The sequence below is a fragment of the Ziziphus jujuba genome, chromosome 2 (assembly GCF_031755915.1).
Source record: "Ziziphus jujuba cultivar Dongzao chromosome 2, ASM3175591v1".
NCBI lineage: Eukaryota > Viridiplantae > Streptophyta > Magnoliopsida > Rosales > Rhamnaceae > Ziziphus > Ziziphus jujuba.
Genome location: NC_083380.1, coordinates 24,857,443 through 24,877,824, shown reverse-complemented (window position 1 = coordinate 24,877,824; position 20,382 = coordinate 24,857,443). Strand labels below are relative to the sequence as shown.

Here is a 20,382-nt window from a genome sequence, read left to right as displayed (position 1 = left end):
AGGGCACTGATAGGCTATCTGGTATCTAATCCCATATCACCCAAGAATAGCTTGGAGAAATGTTCAAATGTAATAATAGTCACTCTCATAAAGCCAAAGTCTTTATGTTCAATCTTATGAGAGGATCAAGTTTCTTATTGGTGGATGTGAACTTAAGTTTTTATTTTTTATTTTTTCACTTTATTATGAATTATCATCTTCTTTGGTAAAAGACTTTCACTATAGTTTCAGCCTTAATGAGATTATCATAATAGGAACAAATGAATTTCATACTGAGGTTGCCACTTGGTTATGTGAATATTGTAGTCAAATCTTAAACATCTATACAGTCATAGAAAAAAAAGAGAGCTTTTCCTTCAAAAGCAAAAGAAGGAATATTGGATAAACTTTTCTTTTTTTTTTTTTTTTTGTCACAACCAACATTACAAGAAATTGAATAATATTTCAATCACTCAATTTGGTAACACATCTATTGCAGTGTTAGTCAAACTAAATTTTATACAATGGCTAGATATGTATTTTTTTTTTCCCTTAATATGAAGAGGCCTTCTTCTTCTATTATCAATTTGTTTTGTAATATCACAAAGTTTTCATAGACATAGATTATGTTGTGCATTTTAAAATAGTTGAGAAACAACTTATATATCTTTTCACTTCCTTAATGAAAGACCAAAACTATTACCAAAAAAGTAAAAGTAAAAGACAAAAACTATAGGGTAATTTGAAAGCCTATTCTAGGCTGGGAATTTCCTCTGAGGTTGAGGTTGATTCATCTACAACTGGAAAACACAACATGAAACTGCAATTATCCTCCTTACTGTAAATTGCAATTTTCTTCTCTTTGCTTAGCAAGCAGTCATCGCAAATTTTAAACTTGTATCTTTGTAAAAAGGGATATAATGGATGAATTTACTCTTCAAAAAGAATTATTACAAGGTAATAAAGCACTAGCAAATAGCAGTCAAAAAACAACATAAAGTTGCTTCAAACACTTTGAATATGACACATTCAAAATTCCATAAAGGAGTAGAAATAGAGACTAGAGAGGGTAATCGATGTGCTGTCCATGCATCTATTAATCATGAACCTGCATTCCTTCACCATGTTCTATGCAATGATATGCCATGTACTGGTGATTTAATGTGGATTATGTTCATCATCTGCTACTTTGTCTCACCTACTTCAATAGCTTTTTATATTTCGGTCGGACTTATTCCAAACATAGCAACCATTTTTAAGACTTTGGATTGGTATTAACATCTTCTCATTTTTGAAAGCAAACCCAGAAAATGATGTATAGAACATTCATTCAGTCATTCTCATATTGGAGTTGTCCTTTGTTGTTTTGCCAGATGGTAATCAAGAAGCATAAGTCATCACCCATTTACGAGTCAACGCGGTGAATTACTTTGCTGGAATTTGCAGTTAGAAAAGCCAAACTGAAGGTTATCATTCCTGAACTGCATTAAACAAATAATTTAATTAGCAGAAGAGTAGAGCAGATGCGGATGCCAAAATTCCACAAATTTAGCAACAAACTATATTTTACATGTAAGTTAAGCTTTTTGCACAACTTATAGAAAATAAAGTGACGAAAAGATCAATTTGTGGCATCACAGAACAATGAAAGTTTTTCAAAGTTACTTTTATAGGTTATAAGTAAGGAACTTGCTCAAAACTTATATACCAGGAATAAATGAATGATCAAAAGAGTTTTTTACCATAGTAAGTTGGTTTAGCTGTGAAGCTAAGTAGAATCAACTTCTTCAACAGCACAAGCAAAATGGCCTTTCTCTTTAATGCAGAATCATATCCCTTGTAGTCTTGAACAAAGAAAGGTCTTCTGACAAATTGGTTAATTAGATATACTTCTAAGTATTTGAATTAAACAAAATAAATCTTACATTATTCTCAACACAAATTGCAAAATAACCTTGTCATTTGGTGTATGCACTACGATAATTTGTTCAAGTTGATTCAAAATGCACACCCCATTTAGAAAGCTAGCTAGTCAGCAAGTTGATATATATGATATCTACATATATCATAAGTGTTTAATTACGAGACATAGACAAGTAGATATATATGATATATATAAATATATATATATATATATATGTTTGATAAATCCAATCTGTGCTTCTAACCTCGTTGACGGCATGAAGACCTTATAACCATATTTCCATATTTGTCCAATCTCTACACTTTTATAGATGCTATATTGCAACTACGTTGGGTCGCCTTGACAAAAATTCAATTATAAGCTTACTAAATTCAAACTTGTTCAATATTTTTTTGTAGAAAATTATGATACTTCTAGTTTGTCTCAAAAAAGAAAAGAAAAAAAAAAAACGATTAAGATGCTTACAGAATCAATTTGATTTATGATACTCGCAGTGAAAAATACAGACAGCCAACAGATCCTGCTCAGTATAAAGCAGAGCTAATTAATTACAAACAAATTTTAATAAGAGCCTATTTCAGTAAGGAATTTGGATATAATATATATAGTCCCCTTCAAGTGTGGACTCACATATCCACATGCGGAAAGGCATAAAATAAAATCTTTAAGCCTTTCCACATGTGGATACGCGAGTGCACAAGTTAGTAAGAAGTCCACACGTGAATTTTATATTTATTTATTTATTTCAAGATAGTTGAAAGTTGAACATTTTTTAGGCTCATACTGGGACAGCTACCAAAGAAACAGAATGTGGAATAGATAAGCTACCGTTCTGCATAGAAAATGAAGAAAAAATATAGGAAATCAACTAATTAGAATACGATTACCATGTAATTTGGTCATCATCATTGAATCTTCGATTTTGATCCCTTTCTTGATCTCACTTCATCTAATTAATAACAGTTCTGTTCCAATGATTCATCAACCAGTTTAGAGATTAGATTAATAGATTTAAGTAACTAGCTAATGAAAATTTTAATTAAATAAAAAAGTTATGCTTCAACAAGTGAAGGAGACCACTTCTAATGAAAATTTTAATACGAAGAAAAGCAGGAATGTATAATTTACCTCTTAATCCTGCTTGACTTCTTTCCATGTTTAGGATCCCAATAATATGCATATAAACCTTTAGTCTTTAGAGCATCATCTTCGTATATTTTTTTTATATGATCTGCAACATAAGAGAAAATTGAAACTGGTATGTAACATATGAAAAACGATTTGAGGATAGTAAACTTAAATTATATGAAGGATTAATAGTACTGACTTAAAGCTTCTAGAATTATCTAGTATTTATCATTTACTTGAGCAGCAAGGAAGAATTTGGAATTAGTGAAGGAAAAATAATGGAAATTAGCAATACAAAAAACCGATTTTTAGGAAGTATCCAGCAGCTTATATGCGTTGAGTTACCCAAGGGCGCTTTATGTGTATGCATGTGTATAGAAATGGGTCTACCTATTAGAGCTAAGATTAGCCTCAACATGGTAATGATTGAATAACTATGAAAATGTAAACAATAGGCCCACATCAAACTCAAACACAGAGTGTATATATCCTCCAGAATTAAATACTATGTTGAGGATAACAATCTTATACCACAGTCTACAGTGTGTCAGCCAATAAAATAAGAAAACAAAAGCTCCTTTTATTACCACCATATATATAAAAGAGTAAAAGCATTTTACCTTGAGGTTGCTGCTGGAGTAGAATATTTTCAATGCGTTCAATCTTCTTCCAATCTGCACCAATCTTTTTTTGGCATCTTTGCAATAAGATTGGACAATCCGCTATCTCTAATGTCTCCAAATCTGAGAGGTCTTTGATTTCTTTAGGCAGAGATTTCAACTTAGGACATGAAGAAAATGCAAGTCTTCGAAGCTGTTTGAATTTCCCTATCCATCCTTGAAGATTCTTCATGGTACAATGCCAAATGTCGAGTTCTTTGAGGGTGGTAACATGCTGAAGCCCCTCAGGAAGTGCCTTGAGTTTTCGAACGTTATCGAATCTCAAAAACAGGAGGCTTGTGAGACTTTCCCACCTAATCTCTTCTTTAGAGCGAACGTCCGTATTCCCAATGCACAGATTTTGCAAATTGGACAGAGGAGAGGAGTACTTTTTATCATTCATTGTCTGTTTGGAGGAGCATTCAGCATTCATCGTCTGTTTGACAAAGCTTTTATCTTTCATTGTATTTATGAATGTCACCAAGCTAGTGTTCTTCAACACTAACCATTCTTTTAAATTTGGGTAGAGTGGCATGGAATGCAACTTTGGGCAATCTTCGATCATCAATTTGGAAAGAAGAGGAAATGCCAATGAAGCATCACTTTCTTCCCACCATCCCTCTAGATCAGGCAGTTCTGTAAGCCTTACCTCTTCCAGTTTTTTAATGAATTCAGTTGATGATGAGGGATTGATTTCAGAATTGTGATCATCAGACTTGTTGGAGATATACTTCAAGCTAGGCATGTTTTCCAATATCAATACCTTGAGAGTTGTAAGCTGAGTAAGTGGTTGTAGATTTACGCATTCGCATTTTTGTAATGAAAATTTGACCAAATTTGTGAGCGAAAGAAGCCAATCTGAAAGCTTGTCACCCCTGTAGCCGAATAAAGTCAATTCTTTAAGCTTCGAGTTCGGCTTTAGACCTTGTAGTGTATCTTGAGCCTTGTTTGCTTCTTTGTCAATGCCATCAGAATCCAGATCGAGGTCCCAAGATAATATTAAAGATTTAAGGTGTTCTTTCCTTTCCAAATTTGCAACCTTAGAATACTCAGCATCAACATTTCTCAAAAGTTTTATTTTCAGCTCTCCTCTCAAGTTGTTCAGCTCAGCTAATTCTTCCAGCGACTCCAAATCAATGTCCTTTGTATACAAACATTTTGGTAATGTTGGAGTTTGTTTACCATCTCCAGTGCTCCTTTTCAACACGAATTCTGATAAGGTCTCGAGTTGAGTTAGCTGACCAAGTCCAGGAGGCATATGAGTCAAACTATAGCACCATTCAATCTCTAGATGTTTGAGGTGGACTAGTTTCCTGATATCTTTTGGCAGTTCTTTGAGTCCATAGCATGAGGAGAGTTTCAGTGTCATCAAAGACGGTATCGTGGTGATTGATTCAGGCAATGCCTTAATAGCTTTGTTTTCAGAAAGATCAAGGTATCTCAGATACTTCAACTTACCAATGGACTCTGGCACAGCTTTGATCCCTGTACTATGCAGATCCAATGTGCGTAACTTTTTGCATCTGGAAATGATTTTTTCACAAGCTGATTTACGTAGTCTCTCCCGATCATTTTCCTCTTGCAACTGGCTAGCCAAAATAATTGTTCGTATCCTGGGCCTCTTTTCGTGAAAGAGTGAAGGAATCTTCCAGGACCGATCAAAATGAAAGTGAAATGACACATTTTGAGTACTTTCATCAATGATACGCTTATCCTTTTCCTTTAATGTGGCTAACCTTGGTCCCCCAACATGTACTGCTAGGTCATGTATAAGGTTTGGCATTTTGCACTTTGTTGCAAAGCCATTCTCATGATCTACTTCCATTTGTTCAAACAAGGAATATCTCTCACATAAATCCTTAACATAGTCATAACCCACATCCTCCATTTGTTGTCCTCGTGATGGAAAAATCAACCCTTGTGCGATCCAAAGATGTATCAAGTTTTTCACATCAATTTCAGATTGTTGAGGGAACACACCACAGTAGGCAAAGCAATGTTTCAAATGCGGAGGTAGAACATCATAACTAAGTTTAAGGGAGGGCAAAATTTCTTCATTTACTACCTTCTGAAATTCTGTATTGAAGAAACTGGACCAATCTTCGGTTTCTAGATTTATAGAATTCAGTTTCTTCCCTACTGTCTCTAAGGCAAAAGGGTTTCCTCCACACCTTTTCACAATCTCCACAGCAATCTCCACAATTTCAGATTTGACTGGCCTCTCAGGAGCGAAAGCAAATCGTTGGAATAGATCGCAAGAGTTGCATTCATCTAGATGGGTTAACATATGGACGTCCTTCTCTGTACTCGCAGTAATCTTTCCAACAAGTCTACTACGGGTAGTTATTAATATTCTACTCCCATCACCAACAACATTTGCTAATAAGTTTTTGAATGCTAGCCACATTTCAGAATGCATATCCCAAACTCCATCAAGTACAAGAAGCAGGCGTTTTCCATCTATTGCTTTTCTAAGATCCTCATAATACAATTCATCTTCATTAAGGTTGTGGAGGTGTTGCTTCTTTTTCTCTATAAAACTAATTATCTCATCAGAAGTTTCAGAATGAATGGTTTTCTGATGAGTAGTAGTCTTGCAATTTTCAGGATCAGTACGGATTCTCTCATGAAGACTATTCTTAGCTTTGGACACAATGATTCCCTCAACAAGTGATCTCATTCTCATGTTGAAATCATAAGGGACATTAACCCAGATTGGCAAATCAAAGTTGGTCATCTGCTCTTGGAACAAGTTTAGAGCGAGTGTGGTTTTTCCTAATCCTCCATAACCTACTATGGCCACAGCCGCTACATGCTGCTCATGATCTCCACTCTGTCCTTCACATGTTGTTCTTTAACAGCCTTTTTGTGGTCGTCCAACCATCCATCTAAATTGAGCTTATCCACCAGCGGGTCCACTCCTTAGTGACAACTTTATGAGGCTCTTCAATCCTAGCAGTGGCTTTGCCTCTAGCTGCAGCGTCCTTTATGATATTTTTTATTTGTTCACCTAGCTTGTCCCCCAAGGAAACTAGTTGTTTTGAGTTTAGGATCGGTTTGGCTGCCTGAGACCAAAATTAAGGTGGACCCTCAATTACAAATTTTATAAAGTCCTAATTTAAAAATAAAATAAAATTTGAACTCATTAATTTAATAATAGTTATTTTGATTTCCCTTAATCATTTTAATTTTTTATATTACTTTAACAAAATATATGGGTGATATTAATATTGTAACCAAAAAAAAATTGTAAATTTATTTATGTTCTTATTTATACTTGTATGATTTTATATTACTTTTAGTTTATCATAATATCATATAATTTATCAATTTAATCTAAAATCAGTGGCGGAGCCACGTTGGAGGGTGAGAGGCCAAGTTTTTTAAAATTTTTTAGATATGTATATATATATATATATATTGATTTTCAAAAAAATTAAGACAATAATATGTTTCAATAGATAATTGGCCACCCCTATCCAAAAGTGTTTTTCTATATACATTATCATCTTTTGCAAGTATTGTTTATAATTTATTTAATTAGTAGATATTAACATAATTATATATTAAGTGAGTATTCTTGGATTTAAACTTTAGTGCTTAATATTTATTTTAGCTAGTATTTACTAAAACTTTTGGTATTAATTCATTTTCCCATTTTTTTTAATTTCTAGTTACTTAATTAATAGTGTTCTTTTTCATATTAATTAAGTTTTTATCTTGATTCTACTAATTTATTTGGCTAAACTAAATACATCTTATAATGTTTCTACTTCAGTAATCCATCCAAAATCAAAACCGTATGATTTTTTTTTTTATATAAAAGAAATACCATCTAAATATTTTTCAAAAAATTATACCTAGTTACTATAAAAATTGAATTAACAATTCTTTTACTTGTTTTATATTTAATCTATTCATAATAATGTTGGGTAAATTTTTATCTTTTGAAACATAAAGTCATTATTGAAACTCATAATTTTAAGTCTAAACTATTTGGTTTTTACAAATACTCCCCTCGATATTATATAAAATCGCCCTCAAATTATAAAAAATTTACAAGTTAAAGAAAAAGCATACATCAAGACAAAATACCCATATAAAAAAGTCTAAAATTTAATTTTCTTAAACTTGCAAAATGAATAAATTCTATTAATTAATATTAATATTATTTTGAATATTTTATTTTTCAAAGAAAATATTATGTTTAATATACTTTTGAAGAAAATATTATGATTTAATATTTTTTGAAGATTATATTTAATATTTTGTTAATAAAATATTATTATTTAGTATTTTTTGAAGAAAATATTATTTCTAATATTGTTTGAATAAAATATTATTTTTAATATTAAGATAATAAGAAGAAGAGTTAATTTCATTCACAATTACTAAGGTTTGATCTAAATATAATTTAATCACTCTTATTTTATAAATATTAATAACCCCCCCTCAAGTTTCAAAAATTCATCATCTTCCTCACCCATTGTTTCAATCATATATATCCCTCAACTTATTATAACTCAAATGCCCTATAGGTTGCTAATTGTAATTTTTTAAATTTAAAGGATTAAATTGTAATTAGTCCAATCCTTAAAGGGGTCCAATGAAATATTCCCTACAAGAAATTTGCATTTAATTGTTAGGGAAATAGTATAATGGGTATGTCAAAGGGTCTTTTTTTGTCAAATTGAAATATTTTTTAGCATGCCTTGTAACAATCCATCCTGTGACTGCCAATAATTTTAAAATTTTGACTAGGTTTGATCAACTAGATCGTATGAGGTTGCCATATTTGACTTTTTCTATTATCAAGATTTTCGTTTAATTAATATGCCATTGCATAAAGCTCATTGACATGAGTTTATAGACTGGTGGTTTGAGTTACGGTTGAAAAATTATGATTTTGAGAAGTTTTGAACAGTAGGATTATATCAATGTCCAAACCAATCTCAATTTTTGTTTGTTAGTGGACGCAAAGGTCCGTATATACTTAGGAATGCATGCCTTCGGAACTCAACATTTTTAAAATAATGAAATTGCCCTTGGAACCTTAGCCTCATGAAACCAGTAGACTTGTGGATCAACCCATTTCCAGCAACCCTTTTCATCGGATCTTTTCTAATTGACCTGGTTTCCATGATCCACAAGCACAAAGCTAGCTTGTAGTCCATTAAAATCGGACTAAGTCCTTCAATTTTCACAGTGCCACACCAGGTCGAGCCAGCGAAACCATGGTAGTGCCTTGGCAGGTTTCCGGTAGGTTGGCCAGGTTTTGGCTATTTCAAGCCGGCCTATTTCTCCCTCCCCCATATTTTACACTCTATGAGTTTGAATTCAACCTGTGTTAATTGAGATTCTTCACATTGTGAGAGATCCATTAACTTCAAATTTGGCTAAAGTTTCCGATTGGTTTTCTAGTCACGGGTAAGATTTTTGGACCAAGTTGAATATACCATTGTGATCACTATCTCATGGGCTTTCCATTGGTATATTATTTGTTAGTTTTGGATATCGTTTTAACAGTATTTTTATTTTTTAGGTCAATTAGTTAAATACCTGATAAAATTGGACTATATTTGGATAATTTAGGATCAAATTGATGTTACGATTGTGTTTCTAAAGGTTATTAGGGCCTATTAAAAGGTTCAATTGTATAAAATTAGCCTTCAGGTAAAAAAAACCCTAATTTTAGGTACTGGCATCTAAGGTTTACAGTATAATTTGACCATCTACTATCTAATTTATATAATTTTATAGTTATATAAATTATTTTAAAGAACTTTTACAAAGGGTATAGATGAAATTATTTTGAGATGTGTGAATGAAATAACGGGAAGAAATATGGGGACCGTTTGAAACGTGAGGGGAGGTAAATGATATTTTTGAAATCATAGGGACCAAGTTATATTTAAATCAAACTTCAACGGAAGTAAATGAAGTTAACCTATTATTTTAATAGTATGCATCTATATCTTTAGTTTAGTCTTTTGAGCCAAAAAAAAAAAATGTTTTGTTATATTATTGATCCCTATACTGCCCTTGAAGGCAACCTTCTAGAATAGCATGAGTGATCATCAATGATATATATGAATAATTTTATTTTTAAAATGATTTTGGATATATTGGTACAATAATTACATTGATTATATATATATATATATATATTTATGGTTAGAAAAGTAAATGCTTATTTTATGGATATATAGTTATTTATATTCGCATATATTTATTATTATTGCCATCCTCCATTGTAGAGGATGATGATGATGATTATTCCCCCGACAACACCATAATGTTGATGATGATTATTCTCCCCACAACATCTTTAAAACACTAAAAGGGTCATAATGACACTTCCCCTCCCTCTCCGTACTGTGGTTCCTTGGAATGCTAAGTGCTACTTAGTAGAACTAGGTAAACACATACTTCTTCCTTAAGAAATATAATAATTAAATGATACTATATGGTTGCATAAAAGCTATAGTATATAAATCTTTGATGCATGAGTAACACCCTTTCTCCATTTGGCGGACCTATTACTCTTAGCTAATGCGGGGCTCCAATTTAACCACCGCACTTGGTATGAGGTATTTGTTTAAAGTTTCCTAGGAGATTATCTATCTTTGGACTATTCTAGCTTGAGCACTAACTTTGTAGTTCTTTCGAACCCTAAAGCCAATTGCTTTGAAAAGACCTTGGCGTTATGAGAACAACTATCATTAGATTTTGAACCATCCCCTAATCCTCACCCAAGCGATGTGGGATTAAGCACCAGGTAACCTACCAATGTTCTACACCCGCCAACATTAGTGGTCACAATCCATCCCCTGGAGCCTAGCATCCTCACTAACATATTAGGACCTGTCCAAAATTCCTCACCGGAATTCTAGACAAGCACTGATCCCAGATAAACCCTACCAGATCTTTCAAGGAAAATCCGACAGCATCTCCCCTAAGGGTTGGACTTACCACAAAATTTCCTGCACAGAAAACACAGAACCCTAAAGCCAACTGTTTTGAAAATATCTCGGCATTATGAGAACAACTATCATTAGATTTTGAACCATCCTTTAATCTTCACCCAAGTGATGAGGGATTAAGTAATAGGTAGCCTGCCAATGTTCTACACCCGCCAACACTAGTGGTCACAATCCATCCCTTGGGGGCTAGCATCCTCACTAACATGTCAGGACCCGTCTGAAATTCCTTACTGGAAACTTAGACAAGCCTTGATCCCAGGAAAACCCTACCAGATCTTTAAAGAAAAATCCGACAGCATCTTTCTTAACCATTGAAATACTATTTACTCTCAAAACCCTCACAGTTCACTCAGTTGGAAATGTTCCCCTTTTAAAACATTTCATAAAATCCAATATTTTTATACCCCAAAAATCAAGAAATAATTAATTAAATAAAAAACAAATAAATTACAATAAATTAAAGATCTAAAATTTATAATGAAATAAAAATAAAAATAAAAATAAAAATGACTCTTATAACAATTACTAAATGGTTAATAAAATATCATAAACAGATAAAACAAAAATCACAATAAAATTTATATTACAATAATCCAGAAAATATTTAAATAATTAGAATAAATCAATTAATTAATAAAAGAAATATTTAAATCCATTTAGAATATCTATTTGAAACAATGGTAAAGATATAAAGAAATCCATCTTAAACTGTCAAATTAATTTAAATAATAAAATCATAGTAAAATAAATCTTAAAAAATCAATCGAATTAAATGATAAAAATACCATTAAATACATTTTTATTTAAATACAAATTTTAAAATATTTTGCTGAAAATTCATGTCGAAAATATCATGACGCACCATATTATATACCGGTGATGTCTGGTGATGCCCAGCATCCCAAAACACTGCCTGACGGGGAGGTTAAGAGAGAACTTGCATCCTATCATCGTGATGTCCTACCGGACCAATCCTATCAAAGGTTATCTTGGCTATGGAGGGGGCGGCTGATGCTCACTGTGCATTATACCCTGCCATCCTTCAGATCCATTGGCCTAATCATGCCCGCTAATCATATCCATATAAATATAGTACAGAATACCAGTACTATAAGAGTGCATCTAAAAATCATAAAATCAATATATTTTTTAATATCGAAATCTCATAAATTCCACTTTTCAAATCCATTGGTTCACATCACCTTTAAACCCATAATATTTTCACATTTCTCTTTTAATCATCCATAAAAATTCATCACTTAAACTAGTGATTGAAACTCCATCAATAATCAAATATTTAAATAAAATATTTTTAAAGCATACTAATCCCAAATAATAGATTTCCTCAATTTCTCAAAGAAATCAATTTAAATAAAATTACATTAAAATCGCAATAAAACTCATAATGCATAATTCCACATAAAAACATTTTATCAAATATGATTAATCCACAATTTGCTTTCACAATAATTTAATAAATTAAATTTATAATTTCTTAAAAATGAAAACATTTCTTAGTGCACAAATATTTTTTTTATTCAATTCTGGCATCAAAAATTCTAATTATAAATTCAATAAAGATTCAACACATAAAATATAATTTCCAAATATATAATCAACACAAAATATATACAATTTATTAACCCAAATAATTTTGAAGGTGGATCACTCACCTCGAGCATGCGTATCAATCAAGACCCTCCATAAGATCAGTCTTACGACCCACATGTGCTCCTAAAATATCAGTATTATACAAGATCAAATAAACTAATATTTTATTCAGGTAAATAATACACGGTACCCGGGGGAGCTAACACAAACGGTATCCAAAATTCGCAAATAATATATCGAAACGAAACTTACAACACGAGGATTAAGGATTGACCCTTACCTTCCAGAGATCGGATCCGAGGTGGCCGGAATCTCCCCGGGAAGGTTTCACAAATTAGGTCTTCGGATCTCACAAACATCCAAGAATTGGAGGAAACCGACCTTGGATTTGGGTTCAAGGAGTTCGGATTATCTGGAAAAGATGGGCGATGTGATTGGGAACTTATCGGAATCAAGTTTTTCAACGAGCCATCGTGGTCACCGGAAACCATCATCGTCGGCGGCGCGTCCGATGGCCACTGGCTATGATTTTTGATCGGCGGGTAGATCGGGGGATGGGTGACTCAATGATACCAACGGTGAGGCAAACAGAAGGCTTGGTTTAGGAAAAATTGAGGTTGGAAGATTTTTAGCCACTCACTGGAAAAGCTCCGATTCCGGCGCATCGGCAGTTGGATAACCGTGAAATTTTGGGGGTTGGTCAGAAATGGAAGGGAAAATATGGATGGCTGGTGCGTGTAGCTTAGAATGACCCGATGACGGTCAACGGTGGTGGCCGGTGGTGGTTGTTTCTCTCCTCTCTCTCTCCTCTTTCTCTCCCTTCTCCCATTGCCCACATGCATTTTAGGCCAAATACGGTATTCGAAAAATTTTACAGGTCTATAACTTTTCAACCAAATGTCCAAATAAGGTGCGCCGCTATTTTATGGACTCGTATCAACGAGTACTTTACAACCATATAAGAGTCAAACCAAAATCTTACAAAATTAAAAAATCAAACTTGGCACCCTCGGACAATTCGGACCGCATCTCATTTTGTGTGTAACTTTCAAATCGTAGCTCCGTTTTCAACGTGCTACTAGTTTATGGACTCTAATTGATGTGTACTCCATAATGGTGTCTTGGTAAAAGTGAAATTCCTTCCGAACCAAAAAGTCAACATTTTGACCCACTTGGTCAGCAGTCAACTCAGTCAACCTCGATCAACGTGCAAAAATTCTGATGTGCTTTGGGACGGGGTGTTACAAACACACTTAAGATATTGGCACATTTCCATCTTTGTTGGTTAACTTGTCACTCTCTACTAATATTGTTCCTAATTTAGCTACTATACTTGATATAGGGTTTTTGTTTATAGCTTCTCAAAAGATTACCCATCTTTGGACTATTCTTGCTTGAGCATATTTAACTTTAGAGTTCTTTTGAACCTGAATCTAACCGCTCTGAAAAGGTCTCAGGGTTATGAGAGTGACTATTATTACATTTGAACCATTCTATGATCCATATCTGAATGATGTGCAATTGGACATTAGGTAACGTGCTAATGCCCTGCACTCACACATTTTTATTCTACAAAGCTTTGGGACTTAAAGAATGGGTCTTGGTGAAAATAATTTTTCTTTTTGAAATGGTGAAATCTAAGAGTGGTAACACGAGGTCTTGAAAGATGGTTTCCAAGAACTAAATGGTTATTTTTTATTGTATTATACTACTAATTGGGATATCTTTATCTTACGTTTTATTTGTTTTTAATCCATTATCCTAGATTCAGATAGTTAGGAGAAGGTCTACCTCATGTATTATTTATCGTTCTACACTTTCTACACCAGCAGCCATATTTATCTTTACATTGTTCACTATTATTATCATTATCATTATTACTATTTTATCTAGACTTATTCAGATCATTTGTATAATCTATATTTATAATTACTGTTATAATGCTCTAATTTAAAGTATAGATACAATAGTGACTTTAGTATTTATGTGTAGTAATTGTTTGTAATATGACATACTATAAATGTTGGCTATAGTTATAAACTTGCATATTATTGTGGTATAATCTTTATATATTGAGGTATTATTTTATATTACATATATTTGTTTGTCCATGGTTTAGGTGAAGTTCCATTGGATTTTCCTTAAGGATTATTTAGTGTTATTTTTTTAGGCAAGATCTAGGATTCCAAGAAGACTTACCGAGGTGGGTCCTATCATTCACATCCGAATAAAGGTACTAATTGTAATTTTTTTTAAATATGATGGATTAAATTGTAATTAGGTCAAATTTCGTGAGGTTTATATGAAGTATTTCTTAAAAGGAATTTAAATTAATTTTTTTGGAAAGTTGTATAATGGGTATGCCAAAAAGGTATTTTGTCATATTAAAATAATATTTAGCATTGACACCCTTATAACATTTCTAGTTGTAATTTTTAAAATGTGATGAATTAAATTGCAGCAAGTCCATATCTCACAGGATCCAGATGGAATATTGGCTAAAAAATGGATAAACTATTTGAAAAGTAGTATAATGAGTATGCTAAAAGCGTATTTTTGTCGAATTAAATTTTTTATACATAATCATAATTAAAGGGTTTATTTGTTACTTCAACATTTTAAGGAGGTTCATTATAAGAGGCAAATAGTTGAAGGGGTTTTATATAATTTTCTCAAAATATAATAAAAAAAAAGTATATATGTTTTTGTTAGAAAACTATTGTAAACCCACCCCCCCACAAAACCCTCTTTTTTTTTTTTTTTTTTTTCCAATTCCAAAATTTATTTTACATTAAGGTTTAATTTGTAACATTTTTCTATAGTAAAGGGGGTTATTTGTTATTTGTATAGTTTGAGAGAGTTATGTAGTTTGTCTTATAAATAAAATGATAAAAAGAAGGGCTAATTGCATTTTGATATTCTTAATTTTCACAAATTTTGCAATAGGCAATGACTTCCAAAAGTTGCAATTTAGGCCATTGAATTACAATTTGTTGCAATTTATGTTATGTTTGAATTTTATACCAATAGGATTTAACAATCATCTCATATTTATGTCATTTAATTGGGATTAAGCTACATCAAATTTCACACTAAAATATGTTAAGGTGTAAATTTTTAAAAGTAGAGAATATTAATTTAAAAAAGGTTGCAATTTGATATCCCACGTGCAACTTCCATGAGATGATTGTTAACACTACCATTAGTCAAAAGTCAAATATGATCCGAATTGGATCAAATTATAAACTGTGTGCCTAAATCACAATTTTTGAAAGTTAAAAAATCTAAATCACAAAACTGTAAAAGTGAGAAGTATTAAAATTCAATAATTGCTAAAAGAATGTTCATTAAAAAAAAAAAAAAAAACAATTTTGACATAGGAGTTTAAATTAAGGAGAAAATACAAAAATCCCTTTCAAACAAATTTTCCGTCCAATTATATTCAATATCCACATGAGCATCACGTGCATGAACTGGTTGGCCTGAAATTTTAGGCTTTTATTAAAGCCTGTTTGGTTCTGATTTTGTAAAGGAGTTTAAGAATCCAACCGATAACAGGGTTTAAATTTTATTTGTAAATGGAAAGGCTTTTTTTTTTTTTTTTTTAAATTTTCGTTCCAATTTTCTTTTGATATTGGGTTGAAGTCGATTTAATGTATGTTGAATTACCTTCTTTTTTTTTTCTTTTTTTTTTTTTCCTTCAATAACTTGCTATTAGAGGTGAATCATCTCTTTTTTATATTTTTCTTTAACACTCCTGTTGATATGTATGTATAATGTCTTTTGCATTCAATTTTGATCGTCATGTATGCTTTTGTTTTTGGAATAATTTATTGAGTTTTGAACCTAAAACATCAAGGATCTTGAAACACTCTAAAACCATATTGAATTATCATTTTGTTTTTACTTTTCTCTAACAACAACAACGCATAGTAGTCAAATATCAATTATGTTTTGGACATAGAATTGAATGTTAACTTAACAAGCATAGGCTTTTTAACAAATAAAAATAGTTATGATAAAACAAAGGTAATTTGTAATCGAGAAGGAAGTAGTACAAGTCCGTACCTCATTGTAGACCTCTTCCATCAAGTCGTCTGCTTTATACAGTGCATCTTCAAGTTTTGTAACCCATGTAGTTTTGAGTTCGTGGTTCTCGGTCTTCTTCTCTTCATCAACCAGCATACCTTTCATTCTTGAACTAAAGGTCCCTTGAAGTAATTCTTTCAGCTTATTCTCATCGCTTGCCAGTAATTCTTCGACTTGCTTTTTCTCCGCATCATCAGTTAGAGCCTCAATGATAGGTGAAATAAAGGCTTTAAGTCGTTCCACATCTTCTTTTCTTTTTTGCACAGCTGCATACCATAGCTTCAGAAGGATCAAGTTGGTAATGACAGAGACTGTAGATTCTTCCATGAGTGGTGTGTTGAAAATTCAGGTTGATCACAACGAGAAAGAGAATGATTATGTTGAGAAAGAGATAATTCAGGTGCTTTCCTTGTTTTCTCCCTCTAATTTTTTTATATAGCTTTCTTTTTTTTTATCCTCACTGCTTGTTAGCACCCTATTCCATCGATGATAATCCATCAATTATGATAAATAGTATTTTTTTTTCTTTTTAATTTTCCATGTTTCTTTTTATTTTACAAGTTAATGCACTTTACTCCTTTAAGTTTGGGCAAAGTTAATTTTGAAGTCTCTACAATTTTTATTTTTTAATTTAATTTACTTTTATTTTCATTTGATACGCTCCAAGTTGTATAAATTTGGAAAAAACCATTAAATGCCAATGGAAACCTAACATCCATTCATTTTTAATCATAAATTTATTTTCTTTGCATTTCCTTTTAATTTCTTATCACTAATCTATCCCAAAATAATAATAACAAAAAAAACTCATCTTTTATTAAACATATAAACAGAAAAGAAAAATTAGGATAAAAAAATTGGATAAACCACCAAGATTCATTGTATTTGACGACTTTGTCACCACTATGTAATTTTTTAAAATTTAAAAAGTATCAAATTATAACAAAAAATAAAAATCTCAAAATAATTTAAAAGTTATCTATGTAACAAAAAATAACAATCTCAAAATAAAATTTTTTATCGACCAAATCCCAAAATAAACTTTGATCGTACCAAATGTGGTGTATAATTGACAGCAAATTAAACTAATATATATATTTATATATATAAATTTAATATAAATAATATTATTAGACAAAAAAATATGCTTATAATTAGTGTAGAAATTAAAAGGTTTTTTAAGGAAATTCTAATTTGTCAACGAATTATTATATGCATAACGATGATAGCATAATCTATCAAAAAATATATATGATATCGAATAAAAAGTTGGTAAATTTCAAAATTAAAATTTTAGTGTGGGTAAGAAAACATAAAAAAAAAAAATTATAAACTTTGATAAACATTAGGTTGTGTTAAATATAAGTATAAATATAAAACTTATTTACCTTTTTTAATTATAACATGATATTGGAAGAAAAGCATATAAAATTATATATTAAAACTATTATAAAATGGAATTGAATTAACTATATTTATTTTGGGGGAAGTTAATTATCAAACTTATGGATGTAAAAGTAGAAAGACCACAAAAAGAGAGGAGGCTATATGTAGGTCTGTCCCTGTCCTTAGCAGTCACTTGGAAATATGTAAAACGTTTAGATGTTCTGCTTTCGGATCATTTTTTATTTTATTTTTTTATTCTGCTGTTTGTTTATTGATATTGTCGTTAAGCGAAGCAAAAGGAAATGCCTAAAGAGAAATGTATGTTAACGCAAGAAGACAAACAAAAACAAAAAAGAAAAAAGAAAAGACAAAAGCAAAAGGAAATGCCTAAAGAGAAATGTATGTGTATGTGTAACATACATTTCTCTTTAGGCATTTCCTACATTTCTCTTTAGGCATTTCCTTTTGCTTTTGTCTTACATTTCTCTTTAGGCATTTCCTTTTGCTTTTGTCTTTTCTTTTTTCTTTTTTGTTTTTGGTTGGATCAATCGAATATTACTTTTTCTTTTTAGTTTTTCCCTTAATTCAAGCAAAGGATATTGACATGTTATAAACAATTTGATACTTTACATTCTAAATTTTTCTTTTTGACAATATGTATCCTAAATTTCTTTTTTTTTTTTTTTTTTTTTTTTTTGTAAGGCATCGTTGTACCTTTATTTTTATTTTTATTTTTTCTATTAATTTTTTAACAGAATTATCGTATAGTTGGCATATGGAGAGAATGAGGCGTAAAATGAAATTTTATATAATTTAAGATGTAAAATGAAACAATTTTCAAATAACATAATTAATGAAAAATTAATAAATTTATTATTATTATTATTATCAAAGTTTTAATGGAATTCAAATGTAATTTTTGAAAAAAAAAATAATATGTACATATTATAAGGATTCCAAAAATAGCATTAATATTATAATAAAAATCAAGTTTTTATAAAATCTAAATGAACAGTTTCAAAATTATTTTTATAAAATATGTTATTTGATTTATTACACGTATTTTTTTTATTCATGTATTTATTAATTTTTGAAAAATTCTTTCGACATTTTCTAATATGGTATTTATTTTTTTTAAATAAAAGTTTACCTTCTGAAAATATTGATTTTTTTTTAATGCTTGTTCAATTTTTTATAGTTTTTTATTTTTTTATATCCATTTTATTTTTGTAAAATCGAAATAATTATTTGTACATATTATGAAGATTCTAAGTGGAAAAATAAAGAGCCATAAAAGAACCAATAAGATATATATAAAATCTGTAAATCGGAAAAATATTATTATTAAATATATTATTTTGTTTATTACATGTATTATTTATTTATTTATTTATTTTTTTGGGAAAAGAAACTTATAATATTTTATAACATGTTTTTATTTTATAAAATCTTTACTTTTCAAAACATATAAATATATATATATATATATATTAATGCACGTTAATTTTTTATTGATTTTTATTTATTTATTTTTTTAGGACATCTATTATATGTTAAGATTTTCATTTTTATTTTTGAAACATTATTTTTTATTTTTTTACTGACTTATTTAAAAAATAATTGTACTGTTTAATATTTTTTGTATTTTAAGTAATTTTTTATTTATAAATCTTAGCATTTTGTATCCTATAACTTTAACTATATTTTGCATTCTTATTTTCGGTCTTATGTCAAGTATGTGACAATTCTGTTAAAAAATAAACATAAAAAAACGAGAAGGATCCAACAGCAAAAAAAATTAAAAAAATTCTTGGTGCGTAATGTAAAAAAAAAATAAAAATTATAAAGCAAAGTGTTAAACCATGTATAATTTTAAATGTAATGATGCCAAATATCTCTTTTATAAACTGTATTTCAAAACTAACACAAAAGTACAAAAATGCAAAATTCAAGGCTAGGCTTAAGATTGTAAGGTGATTGAGACCAAGACCTTTACACTGTGCATGCAAACTTTTGGGATTAGGTTTTATCTAATCAATTATACAACGTAACATTATTTAGAAAAAAAGTGACAAAGAGATAAAATAAATTAAACGGCTAGCAATCACTTGGAAATTAATTTTTGAGATTATTTATTTATTTATTTTTTAATCAACAATGTCACACAACATTATTTGGAAAAAAGTAACAAAGTGATAACATAAATAAAATCGATAATGAATTATTTAAAAAAAAAAAACAAAGTGATAACATAAATTAAATTGCTTATGGTTTTACTTTAGCAATCACTTGGAAATTGGAAATATATTAAACATTTAGACATTCTACTTTCTCATCATTTTGTTTTCATTTTTTATTCCACTGTTTGTTTGTTGACATGGTCGTTTAGCGACTTTGAACTTCAGAGTTACGTAACACATGAAGACAAACGAAAACAACAATGAAAAAAAGGAAAAAAGAAAAGGAAGTGCCAAAAGAGAAAAGGATCAAATTTCGATCAAATCTTACTTTTTAGTTTTGCTCTTAATTTAAGCCAAGAATATTGTCATTAATGCATGCTAAATTTTAAATGATTTGATATTTTACATTCTAATTTTTTCTTTTTGATAATATACAAGCTAAA

At 30.3% G+C, this 20,382-nt stretch overlaps 1 protein-coding gene across 2 annotated transcripts; it reads right to left on the bottom strand.

Annotated features, from left to right (window-relative positions):
* Positions 1–890: 890 nt before the first annotated feature.
* Positions 891–16,492, bottom strand: LOC112491765 (putative disease resistance protein RGA4). Of its 2 annotated transcripts, XM_060814250.1 has the most exons (7): positions 16,353–16,492; positions 3,652–6,755; positions 3,032–3,134; positions 2,791–2,868; positions 2,369–2,423; positions 1,722–1,840; positions 891–1,460 (listed from the first exon to the last, which is right to left on the bottom strand). In XM_060814250.1, the coding sequence occupies exons 2-4, from the start codon at positions 6,425–6,427 to the stop codon at positions 2,853–2,855; spliced, it is 2,895 nt and encodes a 964-aa protein (XP_060670233.1). In that variant the 5' UTR covers positions 6,428–6,755; positions 16,353–16,492; the 3' UTR covers positions 891–1,460; positions 1,722–1,840; positions 2,369–2,423; positions 2,791–2,852. The 2 variants fall into 2 exon arrangements, with proteins under 2 accessions (XP_060670233.1, XP_024929971.3); XM_025074203.3 differs by lacking the exon at positions 2,369–2,423.
* Between the last annotated feature and the right edge of the window lie 3,890 nt (positions 16,493–20,382).

Bases quoted from the DNA above. Each gene is read 5' to 3' on its own strand.
- LOC112491765 (XM_060814250.1), bottom strand. From the start codon at position 6,427: ATGACCAACTTTGATTTGCCAATCTGGGTTAATGTCCCTTATGATTTC. The intron at 3,135-3,651 runs GTAAAATGCTTT...CTTATGTTGCAG, and splicing joins ACTCCAGCAGCAACCTCAAG to ATCATATAAAAAAAATATAC.